This window comes from Clytia hemisphaerica, unplaced genomic scaffold, assembly GCF_902728285.1.
Source record: "Clytia hemisphaerica strain Z4C2 unplaced genomic scaffold, Clytia hemisphaerica genome assembly, whole genome shotgun sequence".
Taxonomy (NCBI): domain Eukaryota; kingdom Metazoa; phylum Cnidaria; class Hydrozoa; order Leptothecata; family Clytiidae; genus Clytia; species Clytia hemisphaerica.
In genome coordinates this window covers 438,886-454,572 of record NW_027104420.1, presented here as the reverse complement: position 1 = coordinate 454,572, position 15,687 = coordinate 438,886, and the positions used below count along the sequence as shown (strand labels likewise).

General features: G+C 35.3%; 3 protein-coding genes across 6 annotated transcripts in view; 2 read left to right on the top strand and 1 right to left on the bottom strand.

Annotated features, from left to right (window-relative positions):
• The window catches only part of LOC136820300 (centrosomal protein of 95 kDa-like), a 41,445-nt gene that overhangs the window by 10,799 nt on the left and 14,959 nt on the right, over nucleotides 1–15,687 (top strand). For all 3 annotated transcript variants that reach the window (XM_067076494.1, XM_067076495.1, XM_067076496.1), the window contains 2 exons: nucleotides 246–377; nucleotides 674–901. In XM_067076494.1, the coding sequence (XP_066932595.1) occupies nucleotides 246–377; nucleotides 674–901 (360 nt within the window). The remainder of the gene's footprint in view (nucleotides 1–245; nucleotides 378–673; nucleotides 902–15,687) is intronic.
• Nucleotides 1,611–14,624, bottom strand: LOC136820303 (fibrinogen-like protein 1). 2 transcript variants are annotated; one of them, XM_067076501.1, is made up of 3 exons: nucleotides 13,450–14,624; nucleotides 12,578–13,194; nucleotides 1,611–1,949 (listed from the first exon to the last, which is right to left on the bottom strand). In XM_067076501.1, exon 1 carries the CDS (start codon nucleotides 14,553–14,555, stop codon nucleotides 13,506–13,508), a length of 1,050 nt encoding a protein of 349 aa, XP_066932602.1. In that variant the 5' UTR covers nucleotides 14,556–14,624; the 3' UTR covers nucleotides 1,611–1,949; nucleotides 12,578–13,194; nucleotides 13,450–13,505. The 2 variants fall into 2 exon arrangements, with proteins under 2 accessions (XP_066932602.1, XP_066932601.1); XM_067076500.1 differs by having other exon boundaries at nucleotides 12,578–14,624.
• Nucleotides 1,985–6,406, top strand: LOC136820301 (uncharacterized). Its single transcript, XM_067076498.1, has 10 exons — nucleotides 1,985–2,346; nucleotides 2,459–2,584; nucleotides 2,950–3,086; nucleotides 3,274–3,442; nucleotides 3,649–4,092; nucleotides 4,229–4,387; nucleotides 4,510–4,656; nucleotides 4,785–5,051; nucleotides 5,244–5,673; nucleotides 5,869–6,406. The coding sequence occupies exons 1-10, from the start codon at nucleotides 2,028–2,030 to the stop codon at nucleotides 6,134–6,136; spliced, it is 2,466 nt and encodes an 821-aa protein (XP_066932599.1). The 5' UTR covers nucleotides 1,985–2,027; the 3' UTR covers nucleotides 6,137–6,406.

The window sequence follows — 15,687 nt, the reverse complement described above, 5'->3', positions numbered from 1 at the left end:
GCTAAAATTTTCATTTATTTTTGACCCTATGATTTTTGCCAGTCGTATTTGTACGAACATCGCACCAAAGTGTCCGAAAAAAAATTGGCACCCAAGTTATTTTGATTCCCCTATCCCTTAGCTTTCCAAAAATGTATTTAACAAGTGCTTTGACTAAAAGAATGGAGCGACCTCAAAAAAACGAATAAATTTCCCCTACTAAATCTTCTTTGTAGTAAGTACATGTCATCTTCTCTATTTTTCAGAGATGATTTTCCATCTTGCTGAGAAGTTATGTAAACATTTGGGCTATAAACGTCGAATCAAAGAGCTTGGTGATTGCGATCATGAATTCTTTGTACAGATGTATGAACACATGCTCAGTGAGAAACTACCAGGTATGATTGTGATAGACAAAGACAATGTCATTCCTTATTCCCAACAATAACTGATTGGCAATTGACTATGTGTAGTTGCTCTTTGTAGTTTGTATCCGTTGAAGGCTTTCAAACCAACGCGCCTGCTGATGTCCCGGGAGTTTTCGAAACTAGAGAGCAGATTTTTGAACCAAAACGAGGCTATAAATTATAAACTTGTCAAGCCTAAGCTTTTAAAACTAACTGAAATTTTACATCCTCCTTGTGTAAAAAGATAGACAGTATTTTATCATTCGGGAACGTTTTATTTTTTTTAGGTTTGATCAGTAACGCAAACGAAATGGAGGAACAAATTCATAACGTCCAAGTTGTTATTGATCAGTTAGCTACGGAAATTCTGGAGACTGATCTTTCACATATTGAAGCACAAAGTATAGTACAAAGGAATCCTATACATATTCAACATTTGTTGGAAATCTTTGATGGCTTGTTAGAGTTAGTTCTGGAAGAGACAGATGATGAGCAACAATGCAGTTTGAATCAAGGTAAACAAAGGATTTTTTTGTAGGATTGATTTTTTTAATAAGTAAGCAAGCAAGTCTGCGATCGCAGTCAAAGACGAAGGTTCCTCTTTCGATAGCTATCTACCCGAAGGTAGGGGAGGTCGCTACTCTTTCTCCTTGATTGCTCCACTTGCCCTTGATCTTTCTCTTTACTCACCGGGAATCCAACAAAGAAGCATCAAGTACTAATTGTACAAATACGAACTTTTTGGTTATGGTTAGGTTTTTCAATAAACAGGAGGGGTCGAGGAGCTAAAGTCAGTTTAAAATGATTGAGAATTGAAATTATCTTTTCAAATTACTTTAAACAATACACAGATTACTTCCAAATTATAATTATATATCATATTTATTATAAATCCTTAAACTTATTAATTTTCACTCACTAGACTGTGTGAAATGGTGATCGCTCTGAATGTGAAGATATTTTATCTTATAGTTTTTTTAGATGTGTTTGAGCAGTAAAAAACAAAGATTGTTCTAGAAATTCAAAATTAAGGATCAATGTTTTTACAAGCAATCCCTAATTTCAGGTGTCGCTCTGGAGCTGCTAAGGACACTTGCTTACCTTAAGGGAAGAAATTATCGCGAGAAGATTAATTTCGCGAATTTGGGCGTAATTCGCGAAATTAAATTCCGCGAAACACACCAAAATGGCTAAATCGCGAAATTAAATTCCGCGAAATTCGTATTTTCTCTTCTTCTTTAGTCTAGCAAGCTAGACGACTAATTTATACATAGTAGAAATGAAGCAAAAAGTAATGAATGAAACAATTTTAGTTTATACAAACTAAATCCCGTATTATTATTAGTATTGGTATTATTAGTATTACACGCATTATAAACGACTCCAGTCTACTTCTTCTTTCATTTTGTTGTTATTGACTAGGTTTAAGAAAAAAAATCGAATTTCGCGGAATTTAATTTCGCGATTTAGCCATTTTGGTGTTTCGCGGAATTTAATCTTTTTTCATCTGATGGACACAATTGATTTTTAAGCATGAAATTAAATTCCGCGAAAATTTCTTCCCTTAAGGCATATCATCAAATAGTGTTCTCTTCGCGTAAAGAGAGATATCGAGAGGTTTGCTGCTAATATTTGTGAAAAATGAACATCCAGAGAACCATAAGAAGTAAGACATTAAAAGATGCTCTATCAAATTTTGTTGTTACTCCTATCATCAAATACTGCCATATCATCTCTTTGCGTTGCGTTTGGGATGTCAATGAAGAGGACTTACCCGAGGCTAGTTTCAACATCATGAAAAAGAAAGAAGAAATCGAAGCCAAAATAAATGAATTCGAGGATATTGTGATGTATTTTAGTTGTCTTTGTGCAATGGAGTCTACCGTGCTGAGAAAAGAGCTTATCAGGGAGGATCCAGAAAATAGTGGAGATGATTACAAAGACGAATGTTTGATTCCTGGTGAGTGTTTTTTAAACTATTTTTCAACAAGGATACTTATAATTGAGTTAGATATAAGATATCATATGTAAAAAATTGATTTCTGAATTACACAATTTATTGTTTTTCATAGGAATTTCTTTTTGGATTGGTGTTGTTTGTGCGCAAACCGAAGTTGAGAAGATTGAGCTCGCTTTGAAGAAAAAAATCATGAAGGCTGGACTAGACGTCACAACGTGCAAGCCTATCACTCCTAGAAGTAAGAATATAGATTTATTTTCTCGTTTCCCAGTAGTTTGAAATATTTTGCTTTCAATTAACAGATTGAAATTCTTTTTTAAAAGAAATTTCCGTTTACATTTTTTTTATAAGAACATCAAAAATATTTTTGAAGCCTTATTCAAATGTTCTTAACCTTTTGATTTTGAGCCTAAGAATTTTCTTATTTTCACATTTTTTGAGTATATTTACCAATTTTTCTAAACATTTGGGTTTTTTTAGAGTCTGCAAAGCTTTTAAAATGTTCTTTATTTGCTCTTATAAAAAACATTGAAATACCTCTTTCAAAGTAGGGTTGTGAATAAATTCTCAAAAACTGTATTCATTTGAATTCTTACTCTTCAGACAAAACCAGAAGTAACGAATATTACTCCGCAGCGCTCTTTCAGACATTGAAAGATTACAACCGTAGAGAGATGATCGAGCAAGCATGCAAATTCTACAATCTAAAGCTCTCTGAGGCAACTATGAAGCGTCATAAGGTACGTAATTTCAAACTTATCATCACTCTAAAACAACACGGCTCTCCTTAATAAGAAATATTTATCTTAAAACCAATTGATTGATTATAAATAAATCCTATAATTCTATATTTCACTGTGTCTTTGATTCCAAACAATCAAGTTTTCAAAGTTCAAGATTTTTATAATGTTTGTTTCATATTTTTAGTCCTCTCTACCGGTGGACGTGAACGTTGTCGGAGAAGACAAGGTACCAGCATCCCTAACCATTCGGCCAACGATACCCATAGACGTGAAGATGAAGCTGTTAAAAGGAATGGACGACATCAAATTTACACGTCTTGCCATCACTATAGTTGACGATTCTTCTGATAGAGGTATGTTTTTTTTTGAATTTGACATATATTTTTATAACATAATTTAAGAATAAAATGCTCAAAAATACTATTTCCAGGACCTTAGAATTAGATCAAATTTAGTGCTAAATTTTAGAACGTTCTTAATGTCCTAAAAACGTTAGATGGACTTCGAAACAACGTTATGTGTTATTTATAACTGAAAGCTTTCAAAAACTAAATTTTAGCCGCTGTACCATCAAAACCTAAGCCACAGAACAAGATTTGTCAAGCCATTGCAGAAATCGATAGGCATATGAAGAAAAAGGGATACGCTATATGTGAAGGTATGGTTTACAAAAAGCCCAAGGAGTGCAAGTTTACTTATGTGATGTGTTCGAAAATCAAGAAGTATCTGATGAGATGTCTGAAAATTACAAAGATTGCCGAGCTGTTGACTCCACATATTGAGAGAGTTACGGAATTGCTGTCTGATCCAGATTGCGGACTGATAACACCAATGACACGACTGTTCAACGTGATTGAAGTTTTGCCACATGGTACATGTTTTTTGATAACAGAAAAGCGTTTTGTAAAAATAAAGAAATTTGCACCAGATCACACACCGAGAACGTTTATTCGATACGAGTATAAGGCTGACCGTTGTCCCTATCCAATTCCGTTCATCCAAGGTAACCCTTTTTTCAAGCTAGGTTCAACATTTTTTCTTTGCTAAAGCGATCTCAAGTGAAAATGTCTTTCATAAGATAAAATTTTTATTAGATGAATTGAATGTCATTTTTCTAACCAAATCTCTTGACTTTTCAGGTATATTTAACAGTTTTCCCAAGCAGAAGACGAGAGTGCACTTTCTTCAAAAATTCTACCAATTGTTGTTACATAAGATGTTCCCTATCAAAGAACGAAAACTGTTACTACACGGAAAATCAAATTCAGGAAAAACCACCTGGTTCTACACATTACAAGGTAAGAAACACCAAATTTTCCTTTTAATGCATGAACTAAAGATGTTTTCTCGAATGTCGTAAAATCATTTTTCACAATACGTGGTAGAATTTATTACATATGATGTACTCGTTACCTTCTAGGGCTGATTTCAACTGAACACATTGCAGGTGTCACGCAAGAAGGCCGATTCGCTGGCCACATGATAAAAGATTCAACAGAAGTAGTGTTCATGGATGAGTGGACATCCAACTCTCTAAGCTGTGAAGACGCCAAGAGAGTTTTACAAGGTATCAATCAAATTAATATATTTTTCGTTGACTGTATTTATTTATTGAACTATTGACTTTTCATGGCAAAACGAGGTTGTTTATCAAGGTTTTGCTGTCTGTTGACATTGTATTATTTGTCTATTCAGGCGGACTTGTAATGCTATCACAGAAGCACAAGGATGCAAGAAAAGTGAAATATATGTCAGGCTTTTACATCACAACAAACAAGAGGCCAAAATTTGGTACGAATACGAACAACCCGAATTCCGATTCATCATCGTCGTCATCCAGTTCTTCTTCTGAAGATGAAAACGATGACAACGTTAGACGCAACAAAGATCACGATGCAGTGTATAATCGTCTCCGTTGTTTTAAAACAAAACCACTCCCAGTGAAGGATTCCAGTGTTGCCAGTAAGTAAAATTGAACTCAAAAATATTATTCATATGTTTGAGTCATTTTGAATTATGCATTCAGAACTTTTTTGGTTTGTAATAGATTATTTCTGAATATTGAACGGTTGGATAGGTCTAGTGCAATGGTGACTTCAGCTTTACATAATCGTTTGTTTAATTCTAAAATGCATTTTCCTTTATTTTTTCTAGCCTGGCTGAGAAATAACTGTATGGAAGTATTCCATTACTGTGCAGAAGTCCTAAAAGAAATGCCTCTTTTCGAATCGTGCACGAACGAAGAGCTATTTAGATTAAAGCGAGAGGAACTTCGCACAGGCGCCGTCTTCAACGATTACGATGGTTTAGTCGATCAATTACTGGCAGATTCCGACTTCGAAAGTGAGAGTGCCGGCGAATCAACTTCATCTGAAACGACGTCTGAAGCTGAGTTGACATTCACAGAACACGAGATGGATTTGTATTTCTTGGGAGCTGATGAAAACGACCCTCAGAGATGGGAAAAGAAACATCCACTTTTCACCACACATCCAGATCGCATTGACGAAGCACTATACCAACTTCGAAAGCTGTCTGAGGAGGAGTGGAAAAAAATTCCAATAAATTGTCAAGATTTAACACGGTAAGATGGCTTCAATTAATCTCAGGAATTTTTTCACAATACAAAATCGAGCCACCGTGTTTGACAAAATAGCTAATTACATTTAATAGATAAAAACGGACAGCCCGTATTCCGGGATTCTGCTATGGCCCTGGTAAATACCTAGAATATCAAAAGAATAAACATTCTAAAAGACTTTACCATTTTCACTTTTAGCTACAATATCAGAAAAGCCAACAATTGGGATGGAATCGACAGCTTTTACACTGAATGGCTCAGACGTCAGAGTGCCGGAGGATCGTCAAAAACCACATCAACTGACAAACGTAATGATAAAGATTGTCCACTCAAGCGTCGTCTTCAAGAAGATGGAATACTAGACCAGCACCGTTCTTCTGATAGCAGTGACCTCGAAGAAGCACTCACACAACCAAAGAAAAAGAGATTGAAAATCGCCAACAGCGATTCAAATCACCGATTCTGAGAGCGAAACACCAAACGCAATAACCAAACGCTATTTAGCAGAAATATTGGACCGACCTAGCGTCGAGCTCAGTGACTTTACTGATAGTTCATCACACGATTCAATTGATGTAAAGCCTCTTCTACGATTCAAACAAGCAAATATGGACAAAGAAGTGGTAACAATATCTACAGATGAAGAAGATGATAAATCCAAAGTTCCAAAATTGTTCAGTGCTAACGTTAGCGTACCATATGAAGAGGCTCTGCTTATATCATCCTCTGACGAAGAAAATACTAATTGAAAAATTCAGTGTTCGCTTAATTCTTTTTTCCCTTTTCCCAACTGACTTTAACGATAGGCTTTGTCAATTTCTACAGTTGTTACTCGTTGTTACCCGTTGTCACCCGTTGTTACCTGTTGTTACACTTTTTCTCGAACTAAGTGAAAAAGGCCGAAAAGTTTAAGTCGAAAGTGCCTCTTGTTACTCGTTGTTACCCGTGTTACCCGTTATTACTGTTGTTACACTTTTTTCTCGAACTAAGTCAAAAGGCCGAAAAAGTTTAAGTCCAGAATCGAAAGTGCCTCTTGTTACTCGTTGTTACCCGTTGTTACCCGTTATTACCTGTTGTTACACTTTTTCTCGAACTAAGTCAAAAAGGCCGAAAAAGTTTAAGTCCAGAATCGAAAGTGCCTCTTGTTACTCGTTGTTACCCGTTGTTACCCGTTATTACCTGTTGTTACACTTTTTCTCGAACTAAGTGAAAAAGGCCGAAAAAGTTTAAGTCCAGAATCGAAAGTGCCTCTTGTTACTCGTTGTTACCCGTTGTTACCCGTTATTACCTGTTGTTACACTTTTTCTCGAACTAAGTCAAAAAGGCCGAAAAAGTTTAAGTCCAGAATCGAAAGTGCCTCTTGTTACTCGTTGTTACCCGTTGTTACCCGTTATTACCTGTTGTTACACTTTTTCTCGAACTAAGTGAAAAAGGCCGAAAAAGTTTAAGTCCAGAATCGAAAGTGCCTCTTGTTACTCGTTGTTACCCGTTGTTACCCGTTATTACCTGTTGTTACACTTTTTCTCGAACTAAGTCAAAAAGGCCGAAAAAGTTTAAGTCCAGAATCGAAAGTGCCTCTTGTTACTCGTTGTTACCCGTTGTTACCCGTTATTACCTGTTGTTACACTTTTTCTCGAACTAAGTCAAAAAGGCCGAAAAAGTTTAAGTCCAGAATCGAAAGTGCCTCTTGTTACTCGTTGTTACCCGTTGTTACCCGTTATTACCTGTTGTTACACTTTTTCTCGAACTAAGTCAAAAAGGCCGAAAAAGTTTAAGTCCAGAATCGAAAGTGCCTCTTGTTACTCGTTGTTACCCGTTGTTACCCGTTATTACCTGTTGTTACACTTTTTCTCGAACTAAGTCAAATTGATTGTAAAAAAGTGTAACAACAGGTAACAACGAGTAACAACGGGTAACAACGAGTAACAAGAGGCACTTTCGATTCTGGACTTAAACTTTTTCGGCCTATTCGACTTAGTTCGAGAAAAAGTGTAACAACAGGTAACAACGAGTAACAACGGGTAACAACGAGTAACAAGAGGCACTTTCGATTCTGGACTTAAACTTTTTAGACCTATTCGACTTAGTTCGAGAAAAAGTGTAACAACAGGTAACAACGAGTAACAACGGGTAACAACGAGTAACAAGAGGCACTTTCGATTCTGGACTTAAACTTTTTCGGCCTTTTTGACTTAGTTCGAGAAAAAGTGTAACAACAGGTAATAACGGGTAACAACGGGTAACAACGAGTAACAAGAGGCACTTTCGATTCTGGACTTAAACTTTTTAGACCTATTCGACTTAGTTCGAGAAAAAGTGTAACAACAGGTAACAACGAGTAACAACGGGTAACAACGAGTAACAAGAGGCACTTTCGATTCTGGACTTAAACTTTTTAGGCCTATTCGACTTAGTTCGAGAAAAAGTGTAACAACAGGTAACAACGAGTAACAACGGGTAACAACGAGTAACAAGAGGCACTTTCGATTCTGGACTTAAACTTTTTCGGCCTTTTCGACTTAGTTCGAGAAAAAGTGTAACAACAGGTAATAACGGGTAACAACGGGTAACAACGAGTAACAAGAGGCACTTTCGATTCTGGACTTAAACTTTTTAGACCTATTCGACTTAGTTTCGAGAAAAAGTGTAACAACAGGTAACAACGAGTAACAACGGGTAACAACGAGTAACAAGAGGCACTTTCGATTCTGGACTTAAACTTTTTAGACCTATTCGACTTAGTTCGAGAAAAAGTGTAACAACAGGTAACAACGAGTAACAACGGGTAACAACGAGTAACAAGAGGCACTTTCGATTCTGGACTTAAACTTTTTCGGCCTTTTTGACTTAGTTCGAGAAAAAGTGTAACAACAGGTAATAACGGGTAACAACGGGTAACAACGAGTAACAAGAGGCACTTTCGATTCTGGACTTAATATTTTTAGACCTATTCGACTTAGTTCGAGAAAAAGTGTAACAACAGGTAACAACGAGTAACAACGGGTAACAACGAGTAACAAGAGGCACTTTCGATTCTGGACTTAAACTTTTTAGACCTATTCGACTTAGTTCGAGAAAAAGTGTAACAACAGGTAACAACGAGTAACAACGGGTAACAACGAGTAACAAGAGCCACTTTCGATTCTGGACTTAAACTTTTTCGGCTTATTTGACTTAGTTCGAGAAAAAATGTAACAACAGGAAATAACAAGTAACAACGGGTAAGAAGAATTAGAAGTAGCTAAATTTAAAAATGAAAACGCCCACTTTCATAATGCAAAAGGAAAAAAAGAAGAATATAAATAGGTCATGGTTGGCTTTTCATTTTTTTTTCTTTTTCGATTTTGCAATATCATTTAATATCTTTTCCAAATCTATTTCCAACATCGACTTTTCAAGCTCATCCTCATTGTTATCCAATGGTACCAAGCTTGTGGTTGAAGTCGATAAGACTTCAATTGAAATATTTTCCAATTCATTGTCAGTGCTAATTTCAATAATGTTTGTATTTTTGTTTTCTGTCGAAGATTTTTCGTCACTTGATAAAAGACACATTCCCTCTCGTGGATCCCTTTTCAAAATTGCTCTTCTAAATTTTCTTTTCCGTTTGTCACCTCTATTTAACTTTTCACACAAAGTCGAGTCAGACTCACTAGACGACGTAGAACTGTATTCCATTTTTATTTAGTTTTCTTAAAAAAAAAATGCAGAAATGAATTTAACACAGCATTGATTCCTAGTGTTTGAAAATTTAATATCGAATTGAAAACATATAAGATTTTGACCTCAAAATATTTTTTTACAATGTTTTACGTACTACAAAGAACGCTATTATACAATACAAGAGTGAAGCAACCATAAAAATTCATAAATTAAAACAAAAATGAAAAAATTCATTTTTTGAGGAGTTTTTTAAAAGCAGCAGAATCAGCACGTACCCTCAACGAATCACGGGTTCTTGATTGGTGGAAATCAAAAGCCTTATCTCGAATAATGGCAGCCCAGTTCTTGTCACCATGTCTTTTGATACCTTTTAAAAGCATATTATCTTCCATTGGCGAGAACTTAACTTTCTTGTTACCAGCCTCCTTCGAGGCGATCTCCCTTTTGACAGTGACACTATTGCTAATCTTTGTCTTGTCATACATGGGTCGTTTTTGAGAGCGAACAGGTGTCGATGCTTTAACTGAGCTAATAATTTCCATTTGAACGTCAGTAGAATCATCAGGACTGGCGTTTGAATTACCAACTGAAGAACACATATTTTGTACACGCTGCATAATATTGTTTACCTCTCTACATTGGGCATCTAAGTTGTTGGATTCAAAGTTTTCTTCGTCCGTTTCAACAATGAAAGGGGTAGCACTACTATTAGCATTGTTCGAAGAAGAAGGTCCGGCCATTTGGTTGGGATTCATAGGGGAAGAAGATTTCGATATTGATGTTAAATCTCTAATTACCTCAGAAATTGCCTCTTGTTGATCTGTTCGTGCTGCTCCTAGCATTTTCTCCATGCACTTTTGTCCTTGTGTTGCCACTATTCTCGATTGCTTCTTTTTGTAGTGTACCTTCGCAACATCTGAACTGTGTTTTTGGTCTTCAGAAATGATTTCTTGTTCTGATTTCGATAATCTATCTGCACTTGCAGTCTCAACGATCTGTCGATATCGAGTTGGATGAATGTACTTTCCTATAGCTTTATGTACAAGTAGAGTCATGGCAGTAGTTAAAGATTTGTATTGGTGTCCTGTCGTAGATACTAGCAGATAATCACAAGTTGGACTCATTAGGGGTCGTACGAAGTCTATATACGTGTCGAGTACGGTGAATACGTCCTCGGTTAAGATGAGGGTGTCAAAAAGGTATTTACCTGCAGTCTTGAATTCTCTTTGATCAACAAACCCGTCTGTTTTCTTGGCTTTTTCGATCATTTGCAAGGTTAAATACTGAAATGTCATAGGTCGGCTGCACTTCACTCTCAGGAACAAAAAACGTAGTGATGAAACGAGTACAAAATGTCAAGTCCTGCTTGTTTGGTAGGGGTTCTTGGACTTTGCATTTATTGATGATATCTCTGTAGTGCATGATGTGATACGGGATTACTCTTTCCATTTCTTCAAGGCTCGCCCAACTATCTCGACCAATCAAATTTTCCAAATCAAAGTTTCGGGTGCTGTCGAGTCGTTTTTTCTTTCTCAAGTTCTCTTTAGCTCTTCTTAAGTAGACTTCGGTGATTGTGAAACATCTCAATTTGTTATCGTTGATCCCAAATGCTTTTCTATAATCCATTAAATCAGAAAGAGCTTTTACGTAGTTCAATGCTCCTGAAGAAGACATTTTCCATTCTTCTTCTAAAACAGTCAAAAACTTTAGTATTATAGTTGTCGAGCCTAAACAACAATCAACAAGTTCATAAGATAAAGGAGCTAGTGACTCGTTGTCACCAGTACTGTTCATCAAAAACTTCATAGCGCGTTTAGCTACCTGTTTCGCTTCTCTATCATTTTTACCTCCTCCACAAGTAGTGGTTAGCCATTTATAAAACGCATTTCCTATTCCTTCGTCAATTGAATAGTATGGCTTTGAACTGGTTGAAGCCTTTCTCTGGACAGCAGGCTGGTTTAGTTCAACTTCTTCCCTTTTCACCTCTGGTTGCTCGTCAAAATAATAGTACCAGGGATGTTTGTTGTCTATATGTTTTCGTAAACCTCTTTTACTTTCAAAGTCTGAATGTAGGCATAGCTTTGCTGGACAAGTGAATTTACCTTTTTCGTTTTCATCGAATGACAACTTTCTTTTCCCGTTAGCTGAACCATTGATCGAATGCCAGTCTACGAAGAGCACTCTTCTGCGAGCCATTCTCGCCCTTGATGAATAAGTTTAATAAGAGGACCTTTTTATATCATTTAGATTTTGCTTTGATTACTAAATGCAGGGGGTCATCTTTTATATTCGATCCAAATTATTTTGGAACCTTTAGAAAATTTGCTTTTTCATTGGCTCTTTCATTAACCGGGGGAAGTAAGCATTTTATCATTTTACCGCCTTTTCCTTCTCTAAGGAATTCAACATAATGTGAACCATAACCCTTTTTGTTCTTAAACTTTGGAGTATTTACGAACAATAAAGGATTACTATGATTTAGACTGTTAGTGTCGAAAAGGACCTTTTAGTAAGAAAGAAAATGATTCCTTAAAATAAAAACTTTTTGTTCCTACAAATACATTAAACTGTAGTAAAAATAAACGATAAAACTGTTCTTTTGATAACAATTAAATTAGGTACATAATCTTCCAATGCCCAAGGAATCAAATTATACCTTACATGAAAAGAATACTCTTTTCCCAACGGCAATAACAAATTTGATCATTTTTCTATTGTACATATCGAAACCCGCATTAAGGTATTAATTATTCCTTGATAAAAGTGTACAAATGCGACCCATGCCAAAAGGAACGATTTATTCTGCTCATTAAGAAGAACAAATCTTTCTCCGCGGTGATAATAAACTGTTCCCTGATCAATATGAACAGTTTATGTTACGCGCAAAGGAAACAAATAGGGTAATTAATAAAACTCGCTTTGTTCTCTTTATAGAGGACTTGTTTGTTCTCAAAAAGAGAACGAAAGTGAACAGAACGTACTCCCCTAGAGAAAACGTTCTCAAACAGTTCACTTTGGAACAGAATGGATAACAAATTTAAGTTCCTTTGTTGTACACCGCATAGTAAAATTGTGTTGATTATTTTGAGATTCGTTCAATAGACACAATTCCTTAAGTAGCATAAAAGAAGTATAATTCTCAAGAGTGAATGTTTTATTACAGATGTGATTTCTTTGTTAAAGTGATTAAAATTTGTGAAAAAAATGAGGAAAGTAGTTCACAAAAAAGTATAAAATCAACTACATTAAGGTATTTATTTTTTAACAAAAGTTTCTGTAATAATATATTTTAAATCAAAACTTTACAATAAGTTACCAAGTAATTTTAGATAAATGCATGTCTCTAAAGTTTCCCTTTTCGTCAACTTTTTATAACCGCAAGTATTCATGGTGAGGTGTTTGATTTATAAGAAAGTATTTTTAATATTGTACATTGACAACGGCGATATTTTCCAAAATGTTGTCATGGCATTAACCGATTCATTGTTTTTGCTTTCTTTCAAGACTGTTAAAATGTTCAATGCTATTCAAACATGAGTTGTTAATGCGTACCCATGGAAAAATTGATATTCTATTTTTAGGTCCAACACAAAAAAAATTTCTTACATTTTAAAAGTTGAAAAAAAAAGTTTTAAAAAATGTCATTGCATTATACTTTTATAACTATAGAATGTCTTCCAGTCACAAGGCAAAGAAAACCTTCCACATTGTAACTCAAATCCAGAGGTTGTCTGGGACGATTTTCTTTCAGAATACCTTAAGTGGATAAATTTTGGCGGGGGAAATTAAATCCTCGCCAAAATTTCCAAATTCGGTAGTTCGCCAAATTTTTCGAAATTTCCCTTTCGCCAAATTGAATCCCTGCAAAAATTAAAAGAAAATCATGTTTTTTATCGAGAAATTTCAGAAAACTATTTTTGCGTTTCTTAAGCCGATCGTGTATTAACCGTATACATTTTAACAAACTATTTTTACCTTTATAACCGATCTTGTGTTACGTATTATTTTTTCTATTCTGAGCTTCAACAAAACACCTTGATAAAAAACCTTTTTTTGTCTTTCGCCAAATTAAATCCCGGCCAAATTTTCAAAAATTTATCCACTTAGTATTCTTACTTTAGTGTTGATAATACCCAAATCCAAGGATCTGAACTAAAGAAAAATCATATTGCTTATTTTCTTCGCACAAGCCATCTTGATGAAATCATATATGCTGTATATTTGATAGGGTGGTATTCATCATAAAATTGATCCCATACTAAGCCTTGGTATGATCTAACATATTCTTCGCCGAATTTTCCATTTGGATTCATAGGACCACAAGAATGAAGCCAAAAACCACTTTGGAAGTCATCTGCACAATTTCCGCTTGAACCATCCTGATCGTTATCCATGGTGCTGAATTTCTTCCCGTTAAGTTCTAACAAACCCCTGTAATCAGGTGAACCAGTCAGTGACGCTCCAATACCTAATGCTTGATATTGACCGATATGAAGTTGGTAAAAATCTTCTTCGTCACCAATTTTGAATTCATTGTAGGAAAGGTAATAAGTGTTGCCATTAGTGAGTCCCATCTCCAAAATGATTTCATTATTATTCTCGGATGCCCATGTCAAGTTATGGATTCTTTCATTTCCATACCAAAAATTGCCAGCAGTAGATCCAAAGCCTTCTTTATAGGCGGTCCAATTTCGTGCAAAACTCACTGATCCATCCACTCTTTGTTGTATGGTAGTCCAACCACCACCAAGTAGTGTCATGTCGCATAAGATTGATGAAATTTCACCATTTGCACCTTCGATAGTATACACACCACTCCTTCCCCAACCAGCCTCTTGGATCCCTTTACAATCATTGACTTTCGGTACGAAAGCGATGTAATGCCATTTAACTGGACACTGTTTTCTCTCGTAAAATGACACTCTGTCAGGGATACGCCTCAAAGTAGCATTGACAGTCATTCGGCTGGTATCCTTCAATAGACACTTGTTTGTGTCCAAGTAAAAAGCAGCTGATTGGCATTTTGTATTGTCATGACATGCTTTTGGGCATTGTATTTCAGTGTTGACTTGGAACGAATCACTCCACGATTCTACCTCTACTTCCCAGCTTTCTGTTGATTTGGCAAAGTATGAATCTTTCTGACTACATTGGTCAAATTGAACAGCATTGTTCCCATTGATGGTAAAGATGAGATGAAACAGTATAATTGTCAACATCATTTTTACTTTTGATTTTTTCAAGACAAACTGTACACTGGCGCCATGTTTAAGTGTTTGACCCTCTGTCAAAGAAATCGAAAATTCGTGATAAAGATTTTGTAGTGGTTGTTTTTTAATTCAAACTTTATTTTGAAAATTTTTTAATCGAATTTTTTTTTTAACAATTGATGAATAAACCTTTTCTGTCATTTTTTATGAATAGCCGAAAAATATGCATTTTTTATGATACTATATATAGTATAACTAAATACAAAAATTCTACCCCCTGTGGCGAGTTTGTGGTAACTTAAGTGAAAAATCCAGGGACGTTTCTTAAAAAACATGGAAACAAACAAACAATATTTTAATAATCCATGAAGGTGTCTGAAATTTCGGTGAAAATCTAGTTGATCTTTCCGAAACGACTTTCTCATCATGATGAAAGTTAATTCTTTTCCTGAAATATTACAATGAGGCAGGAAAACCTCAGTAACATAGCCCATATTTGTGTTTGAATGTTATTTGGATCATCACAACGTAGTCACACAAATTAATAATAAATTACAGGAAGCCTGTTTGAATACGATTGACATTATTGACGTCAAATTTACCTTTAAATCCTGTATTTGGAACTTCAAACGGCCACGCATGTCTTTGTGTGTTTTAAGTACGTGATTTTTTCAGTACGATAAATTTATAACCAATATATCTTGCGTTATCCGTTTGTATCAATCGTTTCCGTTGAATACGATTTTCAATTTTTAAGCCTTTACAATTTGCCTGTCTTCGACCCTTTAAAAAAACCAGTCCCTAGTAGCAGAAACTTTCTCTCGGGAAAATAACTACAAATATATTAAACTTTTGCAAAAAAATTCATGTGGTTCTCCTACAAAAAATGTCACAGATCATTAAGTTTTCCGCCTACCCTAAACTTCCAGTCAAACAATCGAAAAAGCCAACTAATTTATCAGAAAGCGATAGTTAATAGTTAAATAACTTTGAGTTTTAGTTTAGTAATTTCAGTGATTAACCTAGAAAAGTTGTTCCACTAAATTCCTATAATTTTGATGGTTTAAATCTAAATACACTTAACAATATCCGTCCCTCACTAAAATTAGAATATTGGAAGACTATTTTCGGCAAATCGCGAAGA

What these genes read in the sequence shown, in the direction of transcription:
- LOC136820301 (XM_067076498.1), top strand. Translation starts at nt 2,028, where the DNA reads ATGAACATCCAGAGAACCATAAGAAGTAAGACATTAAAAGATGCTCTA. An exon ending in CAAGCCTATCACTCCTAGAA is followed by an intron (nt 2,585 to 2,949) that starts GTAAGAATATAG and finishes CTTACTCTTCAG; the next exon opens with ACAAAACCAGAAGTAACGAA. An exon ending in AATTGTCAAGATTTAACACG is followed by an intron (nt 5,674 to 5,868) that starts GTAAGATGGCTT and finishes TTTCACTTTTAG; the next exon opens with CTACAATATCAGAAAAGCCA.
- LOC136820303 (XM_067076500.1), bottom strand. Translation starts at nt 14,555, where the DNA reads ATGATGTTGACAATTATACTGTTTCATCTCATCTTTACCATCAATGGG.